General features: G+C 38.5%; 1 protein-coding gene across 1 annotated transcript; it reads left to right on the plus strand.

Moving 5' to 3' along the window:
* The first annotated feature begins 137 nt into the window (after positions 1-137).
* ABCG5 (ATP binding cassette subfamily G member 5) lies at positions 138-26,707 on the plus strand. The gene is made up of 13 exons (XM_075200973.1): positions 138-310; positions 4,547-4,668; positions 7,559-7,695; positions 8,926-9,024; positions 12,530-12,662; positions 15,262-15,401; positions 17,154-17,283; positions 17,991-18,204; positions 19,679-19,884; positions 20,562-20,700; positions 20,787-20,972; positions 22,540-22,652; positions 25,453-26,707. The coding sequence occupies exons 1-13, from the start codon at positions 138-140 to the stop codon at positions 25,644-25,646; spliced, it is 1,986 nt and encodes a 661-aa protein (XP_075057074.1). The 3' UTR covers positions 25,647-26,707.
* Positions 26,708-27,809: the final 1,102 nt, after the last annotated feature.

A 27,809-nucleotide genomic window follows, 5' to 3' on the forward strand; every position in this document is an offset into this window, starting at 1 on the left:
CGGCAGAGGATTCTATATTCCTTCGTGGACCCAGGTAACTGAGGAGCACCACAATACCACGTTATGGAGGCAGTTATCTGGGTGTTTACTGGGTTAAGGCAGAGCAGCGGTGCTATAGAGGTTGTATAGATGTGACCATGTGTTTGTTTACAGATGACCGATACAGTCTAGATCCACTCAACAGAAACCATCAAAACCATCTTCTGGAGCCCAAACAACCAATGGATGGCAGTGGGGATCCACGTGCAAGGACTCCAGAAAATGGATCTTCCTGCAGTATAAGTGTCCAAAATATCTGTTACACTGTCAGGTGAGAGGTCATCATTACTTTATGAAGGAAACAGAGTAAATGTTGTCATTTTGTACACAATAAATGCAATAGTGTCTCATTATTAAACTTCAATGATAAGAAACGATTTTAAATGAGTTAGTTCGTACTGGATAATTTATCACATGATTGGATCCAATCGGAGCTATGCATCTGGGTGAGATACAAACGTGTCTTTTGGCAACAGAGCTGGCAGAAAATATTACAGTCATATTGTGCAAGTTCATATATGATTCTCTCATTTTAATACAATCAGAGATTTATTATATTTACTATTATTTGTGAGATTAGTGAATTGATTTCTGCTATTTTTGTGGCATAGGGTCAGGTCAAATTTTTTATCTTTCATCTATTACAGAAGAACAGGTCAAACACATTGTATTCCAGCATCAATGTAGACACTTGCATGGTTACTGTAAGCAAAGTGATAATTAGAATCACTCATAACATATTCAGATTACAGAAACAGTATTTTTGTATTTCACTACACTCTATGGGGCATATTCAATTAGCCGCGATGTTCAGTTGCACATTCTTTCTAGTACTACGGTACCATAACATCGTCGAAATCGGCGATGTTGTGGTAAAACCGAGTGCCTTCGCGTCTGTTCCAGAGGCACTCCGCGTATAATTGAATATGCCCCTATAAATCTATGCCATAACCTTCACAATAATTTTAGAACCAGACTGTAGACCCTTATTGCTTGAGTTGATTTGTTCATTTTTGTAATTCATCAGATTTTGCTTATAGCATTAATTTAATAGGGTTGCAACTTTTATCATCACATTTCTTGACGTTTCTATTTTGCCAGATATGGGAATATGTGTACTATATATATCGCACAGCAAAACATTCCAGGATTGAGTGTGTATAGAATGAGAGTCGGCAAATCAAACCTCATTGGTTCAATCCAAAATCGATTTGTAAATATAATAAAACAAAAATAGACCTCTAACTCCAAAAGCAAAATAAAATGCGCAATGTTGGCTCATCTGTGGTAATTATATGGCATAGATTTAAAATACATTCACTGTCACTGGTGTGTTTATGAAATTCTGGAGCGTGAAAGAGATACTGTCCAAAGTATGTCAATAAAGTTTGTTTTATGTAGGTTACTAGACTATACTAGGGCACAATTGTTATATACCATAAGTGTATGTGTGTGTGTGTGTTTATATGTTACTATACCTCCTTATGGTTGGAAAATCATCCTCCAAAATTCTGCATTTACCCCTTACTCAGTCACTACTAATTCTGATTAATGCACCCTTCCCGACGTTACTTCTCTGCTATCTGAGTTCCTCTCCATCTCTCGCACTCTACCTGTCAGTACCTCCGTGTTTGAGCTGGACTTTCATCCCAGCTCTGTTTATGTGGATGTGACATTGACATACAGTATTATGCATCTGGTTACAGTGTACATACGGAAAGTGAACGCTTATCTGTGCACACAGACATTTAGGAAAAACATACACAGTCTTTCAAAGCGTTCCAGGCTTATCACCCTGTTTGTTTTTAATAGAATTGTCCTGTCTGACATTCTTTTGGACTTTACCTGTTCAGTTTGTCAGCTATTTTAGTTTTGACTTCTGACATTTCTATAAAAAAAACACATAAGAGCCAATATTTATTTAAGGTCAGATCCGATGGAAATGGAGTGTATTATTATGACTTAACAATGCTAAGGATCCCATTACTGGCATCACTCAGGGGTTAGATCATTTCAATACACTATTTTCTTTCTATTCACACATTTCTGTCTATGTTTTAATATTTCATCGCTATGGACCAGGGATTAATAATGTGCTTGGGGATAAATATTAATATATATATATATATATATATATATATATATATATAAAATAAAGGTGTGAAACCAACGTATTTTAACATAGTTGTCAGAGTGGGATAGGAGTGCCTTCTTGTATCTATGTATTTTCTTCTTCCTTCATAGTTTTTGTTTTTATACAAGTCACAGAAATCCGAGGTGACTTCTAGCCACAATCATTCATAGTATCGGTGCTCTATTGCTTACCAAACACTAGTTTCCCTAATGAACAATGTTGACATCAGAAGGCAGATCGCAGATTATAGGCAATAACATCAGAACTCACCAGTTATACACATATTATTTATAGAGCTTTATACAAATATTCGCACCAACTGTGCATTGTTTGCTCTAAAATTTAACTATGAAACTCTTTGGGGCATATTCAATTGTCCGCTTTACTCGCAAAAGTAACACAGCGTTGAAAGTATTATCGTTACTACGGTAATTCTAACCCGCTGCGAGCAGAATGCCGGTGTTCGAGGTACCGTAATAACAGTAATTACGCGCACTATTACCGTAATAACGATAATTCAAAAATACTGTTTCTGGTATGCGGCGCGTGGTAATTCCAGAGATGCTGCATCCCAGTTCTGAAATGTGATGTCAGGTAAGTATCGTAAGTTTAACCCTAACGTTATAATTAGCGTACCTCTTTAAATGTGTTTGGTGACATCACAATCCAGCGCCGGCATGCAGCATCTTCAGAATTACCACACGTCCAATACCAGAGTCTGTCGCAGTGAAGGTAAGTGTATATTGTCATCATGTTGTTTTTTTAACAAATTGTTGCTTTTTTGGTAGAAATAGTGGTTGACAGTATCCCGAGCATCGGTATACCAATTACCACCACTGCAAAGGGATGTAGTTGTAAAGTCAACAGTCAAAATGTCTACACAGTTAAAAGGTCGACAGTCATAATGTGTACATGTTCATTAGGTCGATGTAGTGAATGTTGACATGTGAAATATGTACATTGTTGTAAAGTCGGTCAGTCAAAATGTTGACATAAATCACTAGATTTAGAATGGCAACACAGGAAGACAACAAAATAAACTAAATGTAAACTCTGTCTCAGAACAACAGATAAGTTTGGACCCCTGGTCATTCCTTCTCTCTCGCCCTATACCTGATGAGAGCGCGCCTTCTAACAAGCTTATCTCCCATATTCTGGCAGCCGCTAAATCCCTAATAGCAAAGCACTGGAAAGACCCTAGAGCTCCCTCTATGTAGGAGTTACGGTCATACATAAGACATGTCGCAAGCATGGAGAGTATAACGTGCTACCTCCATGACAAATCATATAACTTCGATAAGGTGTGGGCCCCGTGGTACTTTCTAGAAAGCCGTAGCTGCCTATCCAATATGGCTCCTCCTCCTGCAGATGGAACATAGCTTTTGGGCCGCCTCTGGACCCCCCCAGGCTGGATATGGTGCGCGGCTGGTGAGTAATGTCTGGATGCCACTGCTCTTTCGGGTAGTCATTGTAACTGTGTGTCAAAGACTTTCCTAGCAATGTTCCAAGTTTGCGTGCCTATTTATTTATTAGCAATATTGTTGATAATATTTGTGCCTTTCTACCCCCTTCCCTCCCTTCCCTTCTCACCATCCCCACCGATATAAAAGTATAAAACTCAGGGGATACACCTTGAATATTAAGATTTTTCTTGTCAAAAAATGTTGTCTGTACTGTTCCTGTTGTCTCCTCTTTAAATAAAAAGTTTAAAAAAAATAAATAAACTAAATGTAAAAAACACCCAGCGTGCCCCAATCCCCATGCAACTTAACCAACCCTAATGCCAGCCTAGGCTGGCAGCACTAGGGTTGGTTAAGCTGATTGGTGATGGGAGCATAAGGGGTTTTTTTTACATTTAGTTCCATTTTTTATTTTTTTTCCTGTATTGCTGTTTAAATATAGTGATTTATGGTGACATTTTGACTGTCGACTTTTCATACCCAACACACTGTACAAGTCTAACCTTGAGGATAGAACAAATCTTTCTTACAGATTTAAATTCTGAGTTCTGATTTTTAATCCCAATGGAATGCAAATTTCTCTGAGATTCACGAGTATGTGGTAATTCACATACAAAGCAATTTATGCCGTGGCATCTATATATACAGGTCACTCACAAAACAAACACCAGGGGGGCATTACTGAAAACTAATGCGAAGGAAAACAGGTGGCGCCTCCCACAGCAACAAAACAGATTCTGTTATTTTTCTAGCGCAGTTTAAAAAATGAAAGCAAACATGTTGACTGACTGCTATGGGCAGAATCCCCCTTTCCCCGTGGATATGCTTCCCTCACTCCCCACCCTGGTCCCACTTTATGACTAGCATGAAGAATTTAGAATTCACTATTAATGATCTTTTAATCTCTGCACAGTGAACGTATTGGACCTTGGTGGGATGTACAATCATATTACAAAAAATGGACAAGGCCAATTTTAAGGGATGTTTCCTTCTACATGGAAAGTGGTCAGATCATGGCGATCTTAGGAAACTCAGGTAAGAATTCCCTCATTCATCATCATTACTATTTTTTTATATAGCGCCACTGATTCCGCAGCGCTGTACAGAGAATTCACTCACATCAGTCCCTGCCCCATTGGGGCTTATAGTCTAAATTCCCTAACACACACACAGACAGAGACTAGGGTTAATTTGTTAGCAGCCAATTAATCTACCAGTATGTTTTTGGAGTGTGGGAGGAAACCGGAGCACCCGGAGGAAACCCACGCAAACACGGGGAGAACATGGAAACTCCTCACAGATAAGGCCATGGTTGGGAATTGAACTCATGACCCCATTGCTGTAAGGCAGAAGTGCTAACCACTGAGCCACCGTGCTGTCCATTCTTCTTAGATGTTGTTGAAACTTTATGAGGACAAAACAAAGTGACAATTACACACGTCTCAATCCTTGTTACACACGTCTCAATCCTTTAAATAACCTCTATTTTGTACTATAGTCACAGTGGCCCCAAAAATACGTAAGTAATCAATTCAAGAGAGGAAAGCTGCTAAGGCAATAGCTGTAGAGAGACATTTTCTTGCCGTACACAGTACAGCCGCCAACGTCATATGATTAAACAACTTTCTCTGTGACTTTGTGTTTGACTTTGGAGACTACAAATTAAGGCCACCCAGGGACTGGTATTTCTGGTAAATTTAAATAACTTTTACTCTTGTGTCCAAATGTTTACAACTCCCGAGTAAGACCACCTTATATGGTATATGTTGCCTATTTGATTACATGAATGAAATCAGAGAATGGCAGAACTGTGATTGTATTTGAATACTTTATTAGGAGCATTATAACTACCTAAAGGTTACTTTCCAGGCTGATTTTTTTGTATATGGAAGCGTCAACTGAAGCTATTCTTCTTAAAATTGTTTTTTTAATGTCTTAACCATATACAGAAAGTACAGAGCTGTTATTTTAAAATATTGCACGTTAAAAATGAACAAAATATCAGGAGATTGCAAATCAGAAATGTTAACAATGGCGTAACGTTGTAACAACTTAAAGAAAAGCCTCTGGGAATAAATCATATATAACATTCAATCTGCCTCTAATGGTTCTAAAGCTTTTATTTCTATATTATAAAATATCTAATCATACAACAGAAAGTTGGTGGGGAATTGGGGGCTGAAGGCTGGGAAGGATGAGAGAGACGATCCTGGGGTGAAGGGTGTAAACTGTAGCCTGTAAAATGTTAGCGTTGTTTATTCATTACCTGGCATTGGGGTGCTATGATAATCCTACCATGGGTTCCGAACTTTGTGGAATTTTATTATTGTATTACTCTACAAGCTAGTGATGTATTCCATAATGGATATCATCATCATCATTTATTTATATAGCGCCAACATATTCCGTAGTGCTTTACAATTGGGGACAAACATAGTAAACTAATAAACAAACTGGGTAAAACAGACAAAGAGGTGAGAAGGCCCTGCTCGCAGGCTTACAATCTATGGGACAATGGGAGTTTGACACATGAGGTTAAGTCTACATTTTGCATTTCGGCCCATCCAGACTGCAAAGGTAAAAGTGATTCATAAGCTAAATGATCCTGTCACACAACAATGTTGGTCAAGGGGTGGTTGTCTTGTGTGAAATTGTGTAACGGGTGGTAATAGGATAATGTAGGGAGATTAAGAGGGTGGTTGAGGAATATTATAAGCTTGTCTGAAGAAGTGGGTTTTCAGAGAACGCTTGAAAGTTTGTAGACCAGAGGAGAGTCTTATTGTGCGAGGGAGAGAATTCCATAGAGTGGGTGCCGCCCGAAAAAAGTCCTGTAACATGGAATGGGAGGATGTGATGAGAGACGCAGATCTTGTGTAGAACGTAGTTGCCGAGTTGGGAGATATTTTGAGACAAGAGAGGAAATGTATGTTGGTGCAGCTTTGTTGATAGCCTTGTATGTTAGTAAAAGTATTTTGTATTGGATTCGGTAGAAAACAGGCAACCAGTGTAGAGACATACAGAGTGATTCAGCAGACGAAGAACGATTTGCAAGAAAAATCAATCTTGCCGCAGCGTGCAATATAGATTATAGGGGTTTGAGGAAGACCAGTAAGGAGGGAATTGCAATAGTCAATGCGGGAGATATGAACCAAATCCGGGTAATCACTTCTTGTGTCTATCTTCTAGCTACGTGTTCTTGGGTGCTTGGCAGCAGAGCAAATATGTATGATAGGTTTATTGGTATATTTATCAATGTGTGGAAAAGGAGAACATAGTAAGAAGTTGGTGAGGGTGAGACTAAGCGTTAGCCTATTACACAAGCAGTTAGTGTAGAGATGTCATTCCAGAACAATGCTTTGAGAGGGCAAGGCCACCAGATATGTAGGTAGCTGCCTCCTCCAGCACAAGTTTGATGTTTGGGGGTAGATAGAATGAAGTCGTTCTGGTACCAGACAACCGAAGCTATTTTAATAAGTGGCCAAATATATGACCAATTAGAAGTGATATTAAAGTGCAGAAATAACACAGAAATGCTGGGAGATTTTCTCTGTATTACAGTGTTGAAAGTCAGATTTTCAAACCAAGAGAAAAGCCATGGAAGTTCCACTAGGAGTAGAATAGTATATACATATACAGACTAGTTATTAAATCATTATCGTTTGGCTGGTTACAGAGAGTGTTATAAAAGATGTGTAGGAAATTCAGTAGACCCCATAAGAAATCAGGTAAGTCCGATAGTCTCAAAGTAAATTGAAAGATAAGATGACATGAGAGGCAATCAGTTTAATAGGGGGGAGTTACAATACTCCTCCAACTGTGGATGGATATATTAATAGGAGACTACCTCAACTAGCTGATTATCCTACCGCAATCGTGTGCACAATATAAATGAATAATAATAATATTAATGTAACTTTGTACTCAGGGTCTGGGAAGACAACACTTCTTGATGCAATTTCTGGAAGGATAGGAAGTAAAGGAACATTGCTTGGTGAAGTTTATGTGAATGGGTCTCAGATAAAGAAGGAACGGTTTCAGGACTGTTTCTCCTACGTCTTACAGGTAATATTCCTCACATATATATGATGAATAGATTTACACTTACTGTCATTGCAGGGATAGATGTTCACCTTTTACCAACAGTAAGAACCCGCTTTATTGACGTGGAACGCAGTATTGTACCAGGGGGTGACTTGTCTTACAGAACACTGCTATAGACATTGGGGGTCATTAAGAGTTGGACGTATTTGTCTAAAACGTGCACAGAAAATGTTTGCAGCAAAAAAATGGGGCATTTATGTGTCCACATGAAGATACGTTTAAAGTGGATCACAATACACTTTTAAATGTAACTTGCTGATGACTGGTATTACTGTACCCCAAAGTGAACTAAGCACCAACACTTATAGTCTGGACTGGTTACCTCTAAGGTGGGGGAACAAATATGGATCATGCTTACCTGGTCACACTATAGTAGGGGGACCCGACACTATGGGTTTGCCAGTTGTACACTGCCACCATATCAACATACCCCTCTTCCTCTAATGGCTATTGTAAGGAAATGAGTTGATGGCTGGAAGGAGCGCCAAAGTCTCACCACAACACCCACCTAGTGCTGCCTCGCGGCGGAGATCACCCATCGGGCAACAGATACTGAGATTATATAATAATATATATTATCAGATTGTATTTTCCATAATGCATCAGTCATAAGCAAACATTCTTCATAAATATGTCATCATTTAATTACACCAGTTTAAACAGTTAACTATAGTTCTATCAGTGTCCCTGTAGGATCCATCCTCTCCTGAGCAGCAACTTGATTGTCTCATTCTCCTTTTTTATAGCTTAGAGGAAAGCAAATAATTAAAAAAGCCTAAATTTCTCAGATATATATATATATATATATATATATATATATATATATATATATATATATATAACTATTACCCTGTCTTACTATACCATTCACAAGTATACATAAGTTGTATGTGACAAATAAAATAGCTGTCCCCAGTATTTAATATTAAACCTCTGAACATTGTAACTACATTATGCAATTCATCTTCATCATCATCATTTATTTATTTATTTATATAGCGCCACTTATTCTGCAGCGCTGTGCAACAATACTACAGGAAATCCATGTTTTGTTATTCTTTTTAAATAAATTAAACAAACCTTTATTGTTTAAAAACCTGTGTTTTTGTATTTTTTAATATAGTTACAAGATATGTTTGTTGTGTAACTATACAGTATAAAACATTGTATTTTCTTGCTTACCTTTTGCAGCACGATAGTTTACTGGTCCACCTGACTGTGCGGGAAACGCTGACCTACACGGCAATGCTGTCACTTCAGAAACACTCCAACGAGGCCATTAGGAGAAAGGTTGTTATCTTATAATAAGTGTGTGCTGTGGGGTATAATGTGCTGCCAAGAAACATATTTGAACCAGTTCCAGTTTCTGCTAATCTATATACTATAATCAATCATTAGCAGTTATTGGGCACATTCCTAATATATATATATATATATATATATATATATATATATATATATATATATATATGTAGTATAATCAGGGGAATAGGTACTATCTCCAGGGCAAGATGGCGAGGAACAGCAGCAGTAAACCACACAAGTCCAGAGGTTTCAGGTTAGGAGCCACAGCTAGTTTATTCACCAGCTTGCAAACAAAACAAAACATAAACATCTGGCTACTAGCTAATACATTTTAGTGACACCCTCTCTCAGGTGTTGGGCCTTGTGTCCAACTCCAGACACACACTCAACGTATCATTGCTCACCACAACAGCGTGTCTCAGGAGGCAACTCACCTCCTCCCCAGGTCTGAGACAATGATTACATATTCCAGCTGCCTTTTCACAGGCACCTCACAGGTGCATCTCTTGATCAGTCTGTTTAGAGACTGGCAAATCAGAAGACCCGGACTGGGACTTATGTATTGTCACAATATATATATATATATATATATATATATATATATATGTATATGTATATATATATATATAAAGGGCGTCATTAAGAGAAGATAGCATTTTTACGGGTCCAAATATACCTGTAAAAATACAGCCACGGAATTCTGGTTGTACAAGTGTATACATGCAGCTTGTACTCTAGTGTAAATACTTTCATCACAAAGATGTGTCTGTCATCATCAACATGGGAATGACAGATTCTCTTTACTCGATACAGTTGTCGCTGCAACGTTACATTTTTATCTAGCCTTTCCGAATAGGTTGAGGACTCCTGTTGTCATATGACAGTATTGACCCCTGTATTACACTATGCCATGTGGTCTGTTCTAACGTATTTTGTTTTTTGTCCTTTCAATAAAAACTATCTTGAAAAAAAAAATATACAGAAAATGACACCACGGTTATTGGACTCATAGGCAAACTGAGGGGGGGTTTCCTAATGCCTGAAAAAAACCCTCCCAGCCTGTGGTACTGTATGCTTGAGGTGGCTGGACCCTGCCCCAGGACCAGCCACTTTGCAGCTTGTGTGCAGATCATTTCTGTCTGCACTGTTCACAGCCATCTCTCCCCAACAAGTATTGAAAGCAGCAAGAACAGGTAGGAGAGAGCAGGACAGTCTGTCAACTGTTCTGACACACTCAATTAGAACTTTGTCCATATTGTAGGGACAGTTGGGAGGTATGTCCCGCTTCACACAGCTCTGCTCGAAAAGGGAGAGCTGTGTGCCCCTAACAGTAGTGCACACAGCATTGCCCGTGTATATGATGGGGATAGGAAGAGTTGGAGAGCAGCCAAGCGCTGTCTAAATTATAGCCACACCCTGAAGCATGCTGGCCACACCCACTGGGGGTGTGGCATGGAAACCCCTCTCTACAAATCCTGCGTTTGCCCCTGTGACTCAAAATGATACCTTACGCACATGCACAATTATTATTATTATCACAATAGCGACATGGGGTCAGATCTTTGAATCGCCAACAGGGTTAGGTTTTTAGTTACTTTAGGAGGGGTGGGTCGAAAAATACCAACAACAGAGTTACAAAATGATTCTTACCGTTGGCCATTGGCAACAGTGATAAGTAGAACCCTAATCTTTGTTTTTTACAGTGTCTGTTTCCAGTTATATAACGCTACAAAATATGCTGGCGCTATATAAATAAATAATAATAAAAATAAATAAAAATAGATGCTGCTGAAAAGGTAATTATCAGTTAGCAGGGACTTTATAGAAAGGGGTTTGTGACTAACTTAAAGTGCCACTGGATTACCTTCCAAGCCCAGCTATTAGGTTACAGGTCTCCAGTAAACAGCACCTCACTCGCAGGCACATGGTAAAGATATATTGCTTTGATAAACATATGTAAAGTTTGCTGCTATGGGCTTAATTCATTATCACTGTAATATTATTGTTATGTAGTTCTGACATAATGAGCCAAAGGTCAGTACAAGGAATAACAGGTGGCAGATGATATATAAAGAGGATGGGATCGCTGTATCTCTGCAGTTCCGCTTTGTATACGGAATTCACTTTACAGGAGCCCACGAATGTAACAGAATTTCGGTCTAGTTTTGCACAAATTTGCAGTAGAGTAGAAAGTGAGTACTCTTGTTCTGAGGAACCAATCAGATTTCAGCATTACCTGACTGCAATAGATTGCTAAAACATGATATCTGATTGGTTGATATGGGTTTAGCATCATTTTAATAAATAAGCCCCTATAACATAGTTTCCAACATTTTAAAATAGTTTCCAGGGACACTTTGCTGCTGAGCTGGTGCATCTAAGCATATCATGCGCAATACTTTGTTGGTGGACCCTGCAGCACTAAGCTGCCTGCACTGTTTTGGTATCTTAAAGCTGCAACCCCGGGTGGCTGTGTGAGTCATTGCTACGCACTATTTTTACATTTTTAGGGAGGGGGGGAGGTTGGAGAACCAATCAGAATCCACAATCTCTGTGATATCATGGAGATCTGCTGTGTTACACACTCCCAGTTTTCGTCTTGGGACGGGAAGATGAACTATGGTACCCCAATTTACTTTACACTTTATGATTACAAACTTGACTGCAGGGTAGGTTTAATTTAAAAAAATTACATTATATACTGAGAATGATTCATTACAATGCAAACACTGACAATGCATTTAAAGGTTCAAATGCTGTCGTGGCCTGTTTACAAAACCTGTGGGGACAACAACATCTCAGCGTTTGCAATGCAAATGACTAGTTTTATATAAATGTCCATTAGGCACAACAATGTTTCCCATGAGTTTGACAGGAGCTTCAAATTACAACTCTCTACTGTTGAGAACCCAGTTCCTTCCGCTATATAAATCTCAGTCTGTTGCTTATTGCTTGCCTCCATTCACTGCCCCTGTCACATGCAGCCCTGTCCTATCTAACAAAATCTCCAGTGTGGTCATGTCCATGGGCGGATCCATTGGGGAAGGCGACAATCGGGGCAATCACTTCCTCCCTCCTATAAAGGGCGGGCTGCCTTTAGCCACACACTTTCAATGATCCCGTTGGCTGAGAGGCAGACAGAGAATCTTCAGAGCGGCCGGACAGCATCCTCTGCCTGTCTGTCTCTGCCAATGGGAACATGGAGATATTGTGCTTCCGCAAGCAACCCACTACTGCTATTAGCGATAAAGGGGACAGAGCACTAAATCGGAGTTAAAGAGATTGATAGCAAAAAGGTGCTCAGACCCCAGTCAAACATTAATTGAACAAAGTCACTATGTTAATACTGATTCTTCTCTTCCAAACAAAAGCTCTTTATAAACAGCAATAGCAACAGCCACAACAAATGTTCTTCAATACATCCTTGAACCAACAGCTTATATGTTAAATAGGGTTATGTAGTTATACGCTTTCTCTCTGTATCTTTCAGGTAGACTCTGTCATGGCTGAGTTGAGTCTGACCCACGTTGCTGACACTGTAATAGGAGGACGCGTTTTCAATGGCATATCCAGCGGTGAAAGGCGTCGGGTATCTATAGCAGCCCAATTGATTCAGGATCCAAGTGAGTTGACTTAGATACTGTGGTCGAAGTGGAAATTTAGAAGTAGTGGTATGAAAAATGTAATGTGAATGTAAGTGTATGGAATAGTTTTACAGTGAAGGCAGTAGGAGAAGCGGTGGTATAACATACCACCGTATACACCCCCACTTCCACCACTGCTTGCATATATAGTTTAAGTTATGGCCATTGCATTTTCAATAGTTTTTAAACATCATTGTTGCACAAATAAATAGATAAATTAAAGTGGCTCATAGACAACTTTTCATAGTCCTGGTGTCCAAACGTTTCTGGGTCCCTAAGACATAGCAGTAAAACAGTGCTCTCTTTGGTCTCTCTCTCTAAAGTTCTGGACCAGCGTGTGTTATGCTCTCTCTGAAACCAGCTTCCGAAATGTTTCAAAGGTCTCACAGCGTAAGGAGGAAGCTAGTTCTGAAGAGAGCATAATGCATATATAGTGTTCTATATTAATTGTTGTCTTTTGGCAAGCGGGATCGTGAATTAACTTATTTTTAGAATTAAAAAAAAATGGAACTATTTATTAGCTAAACAAACAGATTTTAGTTGGGCTGATTAGGTTTCCTCATCAGGCAAGTCAATTGAAGCTAAACTAAATAACATTTAGTGGGGAATTCAATTGCTGGCGATGTGGTGCCCGGACAGGGTGCTACGCACATTGCTGTCAACTGTGGTAGAATTTTTGTTCATTATTCCTCGCACCCCAAAATGAGCAGAGATTTCTGTCAAAATGTCCACGCAGAGTGTTGAATTCCCCCCTTATTGTCAAATTGTTTCTCTTTACACATCATCTTGACATTAAGGTTCTGTATGGGTTTCAGCCCTCTACTCCAACGTTCTTTAAACCGTTTATGGCCAGTGGTACCTTTTTATGTTGTCTGGAAAGGACTCACCTATTTTTTTCACATTAGACACCAGGGTATAAATGTATCAAGGTGCGATTTTGCGAATTGGCCAAATCGCTGATTTATTAACCGGACATTTGGGTTGCATACGCTTTACCGATGTTCACTACTCCAACATGGAGAAGGCCTATAAACAGAATCCGACATTGTTCGGTACTGCAGGGTGACGTCATCGCAAAGTCTGTCGATATAAATTTAAAGCGGCAATGTCGGGTTAAGTGTTTAACCATTTAATCTTAGGGGTCCCCACATTGCCGCTTTAAATTTCTAATGACATACGATGCGATGACGTCACCCTGCAGTACCGAACACTTCTCCAATCGGAATCACTTGCTGTCAGTTTGGTGCTCCCATCGGAGATCTCCAGCGTCGGGTTGAAGGTAAGTCAGTTTATTTTCCAATCGGTTTTTCATAATTTTGGATTTTCTTTGTAGAGCTTCTCCATGTCGGAATAGTGGTAATCGTAAAAACGATTACCACCGGGCGATTTGATGTAAAATCAGCAGAGATGTATTTCTTTCAAAATTGCCCTTTTCAAAATGGCTACAAATCGTGGCCCCGATTTTTTGCCACTCTAGATATGCAAATCGATAAATGTATGAAGCGATTTTGCAAACTTTTTAATTCAAGATCACCAGATACAACTCGCTGCTTTCTATAGTCGAGATAGGCAAACACATCACTGTTACACTGCAGGGCAATGTTAATATAACAAGAGGCACAATGGAAGTTTAAATAAGCCATCTATTTTGTTGTGAAGGGGCAATCACACCTAAAGAAAGCAGCATGTTGTATCTGGCAATTTTGAAATCAAACTCGGTCGAGTTTGTGTTTAATCTCCAGCGAGTTTGACTATAACATGGGAGAGACAGGTGTTTTAAAATCGACTCATATCGCCTGAGATTGGATTTAGGAAAGTCAAAATCGCTGGTTAATACATATGGTGATTTTGAACTTCAAATTGCCAGTTATCTCCCGCAATTTGCGGAAATTTTAAATCGCGGAAAAAATTGCAGCTTGATGCATTTGCCCCCTGATATTGTTGAACAACCCTTGTTAATACCTAAATAAAAGTCCAGAACAATCTGGCAGCTAAAAGTGAAATATAATCAGTTAGCCAACACATGATATCAGTTTAAACCTACTTTTTTTTCTTGCTTTTATCATTGACTAACATGATACAACACTTTGCTGCTCATTTTGAAACAAAAGTAATTTTTTTAACAATATAGCTAAAAAAAAAACTAAAATACTACTTTTAGCGCAATAGCAACAATATTTTGGTGAACTGAACCTCTAAAGTTCTCCTCTAATTAGAAACCAAAACATGGCAGAAGTCAAGTTTGCTTGCAAGAAATTTTTATTTTTTTGCAGACTTATCCTGAAACAATAGTTCGAATACACGTTACAAAAAGACTATGTTCCAGCAATAATAATAGAATATATAAATAAATATGTGCCATAATTCCATCAGCCTGACAATGATGTGGCTAATTAGTAAATTATAAATACTAATCAGTATCTATTATGGTGTGCATTTCAGATTATGATAATTATTAGTCACAGATAATTCTAATGCGCGCAGCCAGCCAGGAAAATGCAGAGTACAATGACCACTGCTGATGTATTCAATTGTTCAGCCTCTATATCAGCCTCCGACTCTCCTTTGTCTCTCATAGAAATCATTTTACTTGATGAACCAACTACTGGTTTGGATTCAATGACAGCGAGTCATATCGTTTTACTGCTTTCGGAGCTGGCTCGTAAGGACAGAATAGTAATTATTTCTATTCACCAGCCACGATCAGAACTGTTCAAAGTAAGTAAAAAAAAACAATGTATGTTTATATCGCCAAATTTGTTTTTTTACTGTAATTTCATGTTGCAAAGTCAGGAAACAGACAAATAATGTTGGGCCTAAATATCGCTGCATTTGCTCACCAAGATTTGTCCAAAACTGATTTCAGCTCTTATAATAACCCCGTTTCTACCTGTTGGCAAACTGCGCTCTACCACTTCTCTTTTGGAACCTGAATGTACTTGACAGGATCACGTTTTATATATTATGTACAGATGAATCATGTTCTGTTCAGACACATGGCAGAATTGCACCATTGGTATCCCTCTACATAGGCAAACAGAGGGGGGTTTACTAGTGCCTGGAAACCCCCCTCCAAGCCTGGGGCACTGTATAATTGAGGTGACTGGACACTGCTCCCGCTTCATACAGCTCTGCTTGAAAAGGGAGAGCTGCGTGCACCTGACAGTAGTCCACGCAGCATTGCCCATGTATATTATGGGGATAGGAAGAATTGGAGAGCAGCCAAGCACCGTCTAATATTATAGCCACGCTCCCATGCATGCTGGTCACGCCCACTGGCGGCGTGGTGTGGAAACCCCCCTCTACGAATCCTGCATTTGCCCCTGCTCTACAAATGACACAGAATCGAGGTGGTGGGTTTATTGCAGTGTGATCCAATGGGACCACCGCACTCTAGAGATTGCCAGATGGCACCACTTGTTGGAGCAAATCCTACTCCAAATTCCACTCTCTTGTTCTGGAACCTGGATCTAATTCTCAGTATTTATTTGTATTCATAATGACAGGTTCACGGTGCTACTTCTCTGGTTAGTGAATATATATGTCAGTATATCTTCTTACTCATTAAAACCTTTTTAAGTAACCCCAATGTATAGCAAATAGGGTGGTATATTTGTGTGGGAGTGTCGCCTCGTTGGTATTTGTGCTCTATTGAAGCTCTATGGGTGGACTTATTCGGGTAGCAGGCAGGGGAGGGCTGGCAAATTTTAGCCCGGGGGGCAAGACCCAACTCAGCAGCCTATTAGGAACATTTTAAACAAAAAAAAGCAGGTGGCCCAGTGACCCAGTCCAAGGTAGCCCAATATGGGACCAACCCGGGGGACCCCTGCCCCCCAGCCCAGCCTGCCCCTGGTAGCAGGTGACTCCCTGGAGAGCGGGGGAGTCACTGTTCATTAAGAAGGATTTAAATATAGGTGGCAGCACAGTATCACTTCTCTTGTGCTGTGCGCTGTATATAGATTTCACTAGCTCTGCTTATTCATAGTAATGACAGATGTCCAATACCACTTCTCTGGCTCTGTGTTTAGATTTAGGGGGCATAATGTTTGTGATTGCACGGTACAGCGCAATAACGTTGGGAGTATTTGTCCCCAGAATAAAATGCTAAAACCTTTCTTTAATACTAGTGCACTATACTGTTATCTCCGAGAGGGAATCAGGTTTCATACTTTGTAGGATAAAAAAAACCTTGTGAAACTATATGTAAATTTACATACATTATATGTACATAGATAGGAAGGTTTAGCTTTGTCATCACATGTTCAATTACAATATAGACACATATAAACAGTGTATTTGATATGTTGAAGATGGTAGTGTGGTTTATTCTTAGTCTACTCTAGTAGTAAGTTGAACTTTGAAAGAACATGTTACACATAGATACAAAAATAAATTACAATATATGAATAAAATATTTTAGCATCCCTTTTACTGTAACATGACATGTCTTCTCTGTATTTTTAAAATTAGATTTTCGATAAGATTGCTATCATGAGTTGTGGAGAACTTATTTTCTGTGGTAACCCTGAAGAAATGATTTCATTCTTTGACGGTTGTGGATATGAATGTCCACAACACTCCAACCCGTTTGATTTTTATGGTAAGAAATCTTTCTAATCTATTTATTGAATATCTATCTATATCATATCTATCTATATCACACCTATCCATATCATATCTATTTTCTATCTAATATCTATCTATATCATACCTATCTCCTAACTATAGCTATATCTATCTATATCATATCTATTATCTAATATCTATCTATATAAAATACATCTATCTCCTAACTATAGCTATATATATATATATATATATATATATATATATATATATATATATATATACATATACACACACACATATAATATCTATCTCCTAACTATAGCTATATCTATCTATCTAATATCTATCTATCTATATATATATAATATCTATTATCTGATATCTATTTTTTACATGTACTAAAAATATACCCATCTTGAAAATGCTAAAACAGAAAAAAAGTTCTATACCCAAAACTACATTTTACTTTTAGGTGAAATTATCTAGATAGTGGTTGAAATCCAGACAGCATTTCCTCAACTAATTTCCAATTATATTCAATTTTACGTAAATATTTTCAGATGTAACTCTTATAAGGGAGGACTTGTCTTTTAGATTTAATGTGTACTTTATGTTCTGAGCTTTCTGGCTAAAAAAATAATGTTTGGAAAAGACTTCAGATCATTGGTATACAGTTTCCACGTGTATCATGTATATTGTATTTCACATATGTTGAGATGTTCTGTATCCTCTCTTCAGTGGACCTTACATCCGTCGACACGCGAACTAAAGAACGTGAAATGGACACATACAACAGGGTTCACACCATTGTAGCTCTCTACAGAGACTCGGAAAACTTCCAGGGCACCCTAGAGTCCATTGAGACATCAAAGAAATCTAAAGAGCGGCGAGTCATCCCGTTTAAACGGATAGAGACGCCAAATGAGTTATCAAAACTTGTTGTCTTATTAAGGTAGGAGAACATAACAGTTCCAATCTTGTCTATTGTATCATATGTGCATATGTTTTTTGCTCTTATGCCAATAAATTAATATGTAAGCGAAGCGACTCTAAACTTTAAAGGTTGATTTACCATGTTTTAGTTTTTTAACAGAACAATTTGGTAATTACCAGATCTTTTAAATAATCGATTTTACAAGCCTTCCAAAACAAATGTTCAGACATTGCAAAATCACTGCACTCACTGATTCCTTGGTGTTCAGTATAGGACAGGAGGAATCTATGAAAGATTGAGTTAGCAAATAGCTGTGGATAGCACTGAAATGTTTTTTTTTTTGTCTCAGACACTTGAGGATGCTTCAAAACCAGTATAAAAAACATGCAGCCTTTCCAATTCGTTTACATAGCCTGTTCAGTTCAATGGTGCTACCAGCATGTGTGTCATATGTGGAAATCCCACTGAAATGAATGGGTCCATTGAAATGAATAGGCAAATTCCCTCCATCCCCAGAAAAAAACACATCTTTTCAAATAGATGAAAATTGCTACAAATATGAAATATGAATTTGAAACAAAGTCACTGTTTTAGAGAGTTGGGAGAATGAATTCCTGTTTTTTATTTTTGTGGTCAATAAGTAGATTTTGATCAATTTAACCCCTTAAGTGTAAAGGACAAGTGGGACTCGTCCTCTACTTGATCCCATACAGTGCTAAGGGCACGCCCCCTGCAATTAAGGGATTAAGAAAGCCCACAGATCATTTCCCACCGAGATCTGTGAGTTTTCTTTTAGTAGGTGCACACACACAGTCTATTAAAACTAAATACAATGCCAGGAATGGGAGGGGATCTTTTAAAGCCTCTATCTCCCTATCCCTTAGAAAGCTGGGGATACCCTTGTTTAAAAGAGGAAAGCCCCCTCTTTCCAATGATGGTAGCCATGTTTATTTATTTCCTGCTGATCGTTTTTTATCACAAGGCATTAATATTTGATGGGACCAAAAGTGCTCAGCAGAGGGTTGCAAAAAGCCTTTGATGAAAGGGGTTAAAAATATAATACTTTTCACCAAAGTGGAGATGGTAGATTAATATTTAAATTTTACCCTGCTGGAATACATAGAAAATAATTCTGTACGACTAGTATTGGCACCACACCCATTGCAGGGTGGGTGGCCGTATGGGGCCTGGAGGTGAGGGTGCTCGGTGGCGAGCAGGGGTCTCTTCTGAGCACGTGCCAGTCCAGCCCATGTTCAGAAGAGAAGGTTAGAGTGGCATCGCCGGCCCACCCACATATTTTGCTGGGGGTAGGTTGACTGTTTTGTGTACTGCCCCAGTGTACAGCATTCCTACAAGAGCATTAGCACCAACCATCCTTAATAGAATCCACATGTAAATTCATTGTAAATGACCGTTTTAAATTGTCCAGCATGATATGTTTGGAAGACTCCCGCTGATGATTATTTACCTGTATATTTGCTTTTGTTTTTAGGAGAACTGTAAGAAATTTGTCTAGGAACAAGATTGGAATAATTATGCGCCTTTCCCAAAATTTTATATTTGGCCTCTTCATTGTATTCTTTCTCATTCGATTAAACAATGACGTAGTAACTGGAGCCGTGCAGGACCGGATAGGGGTCATTTATCAATGTCTTGGTGGAACCTCATACACAGGGCTACTTAATGCAGTGGCATTATGTAAGTTACAGATACATTCTCCACATTTCCATGGCTGAAATAGATAACTTCTCATTACCGTCATAGGTGTATAAGAATCCCTATAGTAACAATTTGGATGACATTATTATAGGTCTGTATGACAGCAGCAGTGTTATGATTGGTGTAGTAGGTCTTACACGTTCTGTTTTTTTTTTTAAATCATATGTTCATTAATTTATCTGTGTTTCCTTTCTTTTTAAACTAATAGAATGTCTACTGAATCCGTCTCTGCTTCCTCATTTGCAACAAAAAGTCAAGAAATAAAATATTATTAGTTTACAATGTCCTATTATTATTTCTTTTAGACTAATACTTAAGTGTGGGTAATAATGACCCAATTAAAAGAGAAGAGCCATATATTATGAATTATGGGTCACAAACCTTATTCCTAGACATAATCTAAGAACGGATAACAATTCACATTAGGGGGTAAATGTATCAAACAGAGTTTTCCGGCGGGTTTGAAAACCCAATCAGATTCTAGCTATCATTTATTTAGTACATTTTACAAAATGATAGCTAGAATCTGATTGGTTGCTTTAGGCAACATCTCCACTTTTCAAACCCGCCAGAAAACTCTCAGCTTGATACATTTACCCCTAGAAGTCAGACAGAACATTGATGGAAAGTAATCAATCTTCCCTCCTGTTCCGCAGTCCCGGCCCTGCGTGCAATCGGTGATCAGGAAAGCAAGGATGGTTTATACCAGAAGTGGCAAATGCTTCTAGCCTACATCATCCATATTCTGCCTTTCAGCATTCTCAGCGTGGTAATGTTTGGTTCTTTCATGTATTGGTATGTACATTTTTCACATGTATAATATATTTCTAAACAGGGCCTGAGAGTTCTGAAGGTCACGTATGTGTCTGTGTATTTTGCAGGACAGTAGGGCTGAATCCAGAGATCACGAGGTTTGGATGTTTCCTTGCTGTGATTTTGGTTCCACATCTCATGGGTGAATTACTCACTCTTGCAGTTCTCGGTATAGTGAACAACCCAAATGTTGTCAATGCTGCAGTGGCTCTGATCAACATTGCCGGGATCCTGGTTGGATCCGGAGTTTTAAGGTGAGATCTTTGTTACAAAGAGCAATATGTTTTAGTTGAACTGGCATTTTCCCAAGGTCCCATATGCCGAATGCCATCAGTGAATCTTCCATTGCCTTGTTTGCCTATTTGAAACTTAAATATGATTTATTTTTATTGAACTATGACCATTCATAAATATACCCAGAGATAGTCGGGAAACTAGTCAAATTGGACAATATTAGGCTCTATTTTACAAAAAAACTAAATCCAGTGTATAACAGCTATTGAAGGACACATTAGTAAGTCACTCATGGAGGAATACAGAAAACAATTGTTTTCACCCAGCTAGCTTACAAAATTATATTTGATTTCAAATGTCTTCAAAGTCTAGTCATGTAAGCATTATCTACAAATATCACGTATCCCATTCCACTCTATTTGCTATTACTATATAGCTGCAACTACTGTCTAGGCTTATTTGATCCACAAGTTTGGAGGAGGGCACTTAGCTTCCCATTATAGGCAAGGGAAGGAGTGGATGGAAAATAAAAATCCTTTAGTAAGACAATGACGTTGAGCTGAAGAGTAGACTACCTAAAGTGCCCTGTGTGGTTCAATACATTAGGAATTCTAGGGAAAACCTATAATGTGGGAATTATTAGCATTCCTATGGCGGCTCACTAGATCATGTGCCATGTGCCTGTGGTTGTCATGGTAGTCCATGACACTGTGCAAAATTATACATCATTCATAGCAGCCTGAAGAAACAAACTAAGGAAAAATGGTAAATACCAACATTCTTCTTGTAGCCTACCACAGTGATTTACGTAAAAAAAATAATATCTAATTTTTTTTATGGGATTGCTGTTATAATATTTTTAAAATTCTTTAATGTGTTTCTGAATAGCTTAAACATCTAGTAATAGACTATACATTGTGTCATCAACCCTTACAGCCACTAAGAAGATTCTGTAGTTTAAATTAATTTTTGACAATGATTATAGTTGGGGGCAAGTGGTCACTGCATCCACATAAGGTACTTGTTTTTCTTTTAACTTAAAGGTAAATCTATGACGTTTTTTTGGGGGGGAGGGGGGGTTACAGAACACTGCACATACACCCGAGCCAGCCCCTGAAGATAGAATTCCTTGAACAGGATAGAATGTGTGTCTAAGAAACAATTAATTAGATAAAGCATAGGGACAGGTTAATGATTATATTTAATTCAAAATATGCATAAAGATGGTGCTGGAACTGTAGGTGTCTGGGACACACTGTAATTTCACAGTAACAACTCTTCCCTGCTGATGGCGGTCCCATGCCGAAGACTTGACACCCTGGAGAACTGTAAATGAAGGCGGCACTTAGTGCAGTGTTGTTGCGACATTGATTGGATGGTTTGTAGAAAGATGGGCAGCTGACTAATCAGTAAAGCTGTATTCAGGATGTTGAGTCCTGAACAGGGCGCTAACAGTCGTGAGTTACACAGAAGCTATGGTTGTCTTGCATACAGGTTTTCTGTAGTTGTGGCAAAAGGAAGGGGAGGGGTAGTTAATCTCTCAAATAAAAATGATAACCGGGTTTAAGAAAATATTTTTTTTTTCAGGAGTCTACAAGAAATGCCTCAGGTTTTCCAACTATTAAGCTACATTACATACCAGAGATATTCCTGTGAACTACTCGTAGTTAATGAGTTCTATGATTTGAATTTGACATGTGGTAAGTTGTGGTAAATTGTGCTAATAAGCTGTTATTTGTAACTGTATTATTCAGTGACATAGGAAACAGATGAACGCTATTCCATTGGTCTAGAAAACTAGAAAATATCCTGCATGTATTTAAACATTATAATTAAAATAAACCACAAAATACTAATTTTATGTAGTACAAACTAGAACTAGTCCTAAAGAGTTTTTCAAGTACATAAACAGCAAAGCAAAATATAATTAAAACCAACAGTATGCACCAACATGTATGCCAAAAGAATACAATGGACCAACTTTTCAAGGGGGCAGGCTGGGCTGGGGGGCAGGGGGACATCTGCCGCCCAGGCTGGCCCCATAGTGGGCTACCTTGGGATGGGTCACTGGTCTACCTGCACTTTCTTCCTTTAAAATGTTCCTAATAGGCTGTTGAATCTAATCTCCACCCCCCCCCCCATGCTAAAATGTGCCAGTCCCCCCCTGACCGTTTCTTATATTTACCACATAAAAAAGATCTGATAACAATATTTCACAAAAATCCGAAACTGTGAGTCAGGAAATTATAGACTGGAAAGCCAGACAAAGAGTTTGTACATGGTTATATAACTGGCTTAAGGAATGGAAAGCAGAGGGTTGTTATAAATGTAACATATTCCAACTGAGTTACAGTTATTAGTAGGGTAACATAGTAACCAGCTTTATGTCCTGTCCATAATACACTTTATATTTATGACCGGATAGATGGCCTATATAGTATGGTGTCCATATTTGCAGATGATACTGAACTATGCAGCATGATAAACCTTGAAGAAGATAATATGTTACAAAAGGACAAATTGGAAAGTTGTTCAGATAAATGGCAGATGAAGCTTAACATTTGCAAATGTTTTTATGCAACTACGCTGTAGAAATAGTTACATAGGACACAACTGGGAGAATCTGAGAGGAAAAATGTATGAGCTTTTCCTAGCTAGGACTGTACAGGAGACAAGAGGACATCCACTCTGACTGGAAGAAAGAATTGTCACCATCAGCACAGAAAGGGTTCCTCACTGTAAAAGTATTTATACTTAGAGCTAATGGCTAATCCATAACCTGAATTTAAACATGAATTTGATACCTCTCTTACAAGAAATGATATCTCCAGCTATTATTTAGAAGATGTATAATTGGGGTGGGTGACCCAGGGATCTAATCAGCTTGCCATAAATGGTTTATTGTTCCCCACAGCAAGTATAAATCGGCAGATGCCTGGCTGTTTGTTTAACCTCTCTTTGGATCAACGCAGCGAGTCTTCATAACATCTGTTGAACTTGATGGCCTTTTGTCTTTTTTCAAACTTGCTAACTATGCAATAATATTATAGTGGAACAGTGAAATATGGGAGAATTGCACTTCCTAGTGTAAATGGTGAGCAGCCAGGAGAAACTTAAGAAAGGGCCCAATCTCCTGATGAATTGGAAAAAGAAATGAGTTCCCCAGCGAAATGAAAGGATGTAAGAGTAGATCAATTATGTTAGAAATATTTTATAAACAAAGGTCTGCAATAAATATATTAACAGATGCACAAACAAATGGTAAAGAGTGATCACTCAAGTAATAAATACAAAACAAAACACAGCATAAATTAAGCCAATTCAGCAGAACCTTCTGCTCTAGTATCACACATTAACGATAATGAGCCTTGCTGTCCTAGAATATAGGAAAACAAATCAAGATTGAAATTAGCTCTCAAGCCCATAATATGGTCCTAATACATATATAGTCCAAAAGTTGGTCTCATAAGGAGCTGAGGGCTCACAGTATCAGTTCTCAAGCAGAGCAAAAATGCAATACTGTTCTTCTGGTGAAGGGAATGAGTGTCTTAATATTAACCAGGAGGTAGATATTGATCAAGGAGGAATACAGCGACTATCGGCGGTCTGGGAAGTGGGTAAAAAGACTTACCCCCATTTCTTTGATAGAATTCCAAGGTATTCTGGTCCTCAGATGCCTTCCCTGCTGTAGACTGCAGCACTGTCTTCTCTTATTAGATGTAGATTGAAGTTCCCGGCTGAGTTGTAAGCCCGATGCGCATGCGTTATAGTGGAAGTGAGTTATTCTCACTAACGCCGGCCAGCAAAGTGAATGTCCGTACTGAAATGGCCGTGGTAGAAATAATTGTTATTGAAGTAAATAGTGTGACCAACGCGTTTCACCTTAAAAGGGCTTCCTCAGGAATGAATGGCAATAAGTATCAGGCCTGGGATAGTTTGTCTCTAGATACAGTATAGTGGTATCCAATCAGCATGTCTCTTATGTGATTGGTGCATTCTTCATGAATGACAGGTTGAAGAGTCGCCTCCTAAGTTTTCATTGGTCAGAGGTAAATAAATGAAGGGACAGCCCTCAAACAAGTTAACAGAGTATCTTTATATGTCTTTACCATTTGTTTGTGCATATGTTAATATATTTACTGCACACCATTGTTCATAAAACATTTCTAACAAAATCGATCTACTCATCTCTTTTTCCCATTAATATTATAGTACATTCTATTAAACGAAAAGACTAGTCATAATTCCACCATCATTTCCACAGATGCAAATCAAGTGCACCCTTTTTCCCATTCCAACCTAGCTAACTTGCATATGATGAATACACCCATATTTTATCTAGGCAAAATAAAAAAAGGTGGGGAAATGACCACTGACGAAGGTTGATCATGTGTAGTTCAATAACAGGGACTACACAAAGCTGAAGGTTATGTACAAAAGACAAGCTCACCGTTACATAAAATACCAGGTGCTGGCTTTAATGTGATGTTTATTCCACAGGTGGCGCAGCCAATTCAACAGGTGGAAACGCGCAATGTCCGTTCACTAACGGCAACGATTTCATTGAGAGCACATATCCCGGAGCCACAACAAGAGTCACGTTTGACTTCCTCATGCTTTATGCCTTTATCCCTGTAATGATCATTGGCTGTCTGATAAGTTTCAAAATAAGAGACATTTTGATGCGCAGATAAGAAAAGGGATAACACCCATTATCCGTGCTACGGAACTGTTGGCATGATATTTATCACACTGCGCTGACCTCTTATTAGTAGTAAGATCCGTGAGTAGTTCAATGTGCTTTCCATGTAACACACACATACTGTAGTGGATTTCCATAAATAAAAAATTTGATTTTAAACTTTTCCCTTTCCTTAAAGAGCACTTGTCTACAGTGGAGGCAGTCATTTTGTGGGCTGAACAAATAATCATGAGATTGCAGCCAATCCCTTCGCTAGGAACCAGTGACATCACTGAGACATGACCAATATTCATGAGACATATGTTTCTAGTAACTTAGACTGTGGTCTCTTGAATATTGGTTGAGTCCCCAATATGGCTGCCTCTACTGTGTGCATGTGACAGGTACACTTTAAGGGAGGAATTCAATGCCCCACAGAATAGCGCTGAGTGTACTACCATTAATGCGCTAATTTTAACACAGATCTCTGCTTGCGCCTCGGGAACCGCAAGCAAAAAGCTGGCGTTGAAATTACCGTAATTAACCATAATATTGGTAACAGTGCGGAGGCCGCGTCACTTTTTACAGTAACGCGGCCAATTGAATTCCCCCCTAAAAGTTAGTTTCATCTCACCAGTTCACTTAGTCTTGATCAAAGTAGGACTACTGGGACAAACAGCAAGTTAGACATTTCCAATAGCAATGAATAGAGCTACTGTATAACATGTATGATGGGACTTATGATTGGTAGCTTCAACACTTCTGTTCATAGAAGAAAATCATGTTCCGTTATCTCACTGTTCCAAGCACAGACACTATGATTGAAAGAAAATGCGCACAAAAGCATTTACAGCAATACCTAGCAGTGTAAGAGAACAAAGTCCGGTGATATTTCAGTCTCAGTTGTTATGTGTAGTATATTGGTTAGTTTGTTTAGTGGAAAAAATTGCTGTTTTGAGTTGTATTGTATTCCTATACTGTGCCGATGCAGTGTGTTTAACAAGTACTTAACGTATAGTTCAAAATGAAGGTTGTTGTAAAAAAACAGATATACTGTTAAATTGAAAAACAATTTAAAATATTCTGTGCATTAATATATATATAAAAAAAACTAAAGATCCAATGTCTGATGATGTATGCTTACAACATACTACAATAGCAAATATGGTTGACCACTCCAAAATACATTGTATACTGTGATTTAAGAGAAATACACTTTTCTTAAGATACAAGCACATCATTTTGTGTTAGCAAAATTTTCAGGAAAAAAAGTAACAGAATGGAAAGGTCTCCAAATGTGTCACATTTAAATTTAGTAAATTAAACCTTAACTTTAACTTAAATTTAAATCATCATTTGAGGCACAAAGGGTATTTTACAAAAGGTCAAATGTATGAAGAACAATACCTTTTCCTATTCGCAAGTGTATCCATCCATCTAGTGCACAAACAGTTGTCGCTACAATATAAGAGGTATATTTACTAAACTGCGGGTTTGAAAAAGTGAAGATGCTGCCTATAGAAACCAATCAAAGTCTAGCTTTTTTTTAGTGCATTCTACACAATAACAGCTAGAATCTGATTGGTTGCTATAGGCAACAACTCCATTTTTTTCAAACCCGCAGTTTAGTAAATATACCCCTAGGAGTCTGTCATAACAGCCAGACATTTGCTTTCATTTTCTAAAGTAGTAGAAAAGTGACAAAATTTGATTGGCTGCTGTGAGTTAAATAACTTTTTTTGTTGTCGTTACCTTTGCTCTAATTTTCATCAAAGCCTCTGTCACAACAGACCCACCTGAGTATGGATGACATCATTATCAACTATTTATATAGCGCCACTAGTTCTGTAGTGCTGTACAGAGAACTCACTCACATCAGTCCCTGCCCCATTGGAGCTTACAGTCTAAATTTCCTAAGACACACACACACACACACACACACACACAGAGTGACTAGGGTCAATTTTTTTGATAGCAGCTAATTTACCTACTAGTATGTTTTTGGAGTGTGGGAGGGAACCAGAGCACCCGGAGGAAACCAACGCAAACACGGGGAGAACATACAAACTCCTCACAGATAAGGCCATGGTTGGGAATTGAACTTATGACCCCAGTGCTGTAAGGCAGAAGTGCTAACCACTTAGCCACTGTGCTATGTGGTAAATATAAGAAACAG

Source organism: Mixophyes fleayi, chromosome 3, assembly GCF_038048845.1.
Source record: "Mixophyes fleayi isolate aMixFle1 chromosome 3, aMixFle1.hap1, whole genome shotgun sequence".
Taxonomy (NCBI): Eukaryota; Metazoa; Chordata; class Amphibia; order Anura; family Limnodynastidae; genus Mixophyes; species Mixophyes fleayi.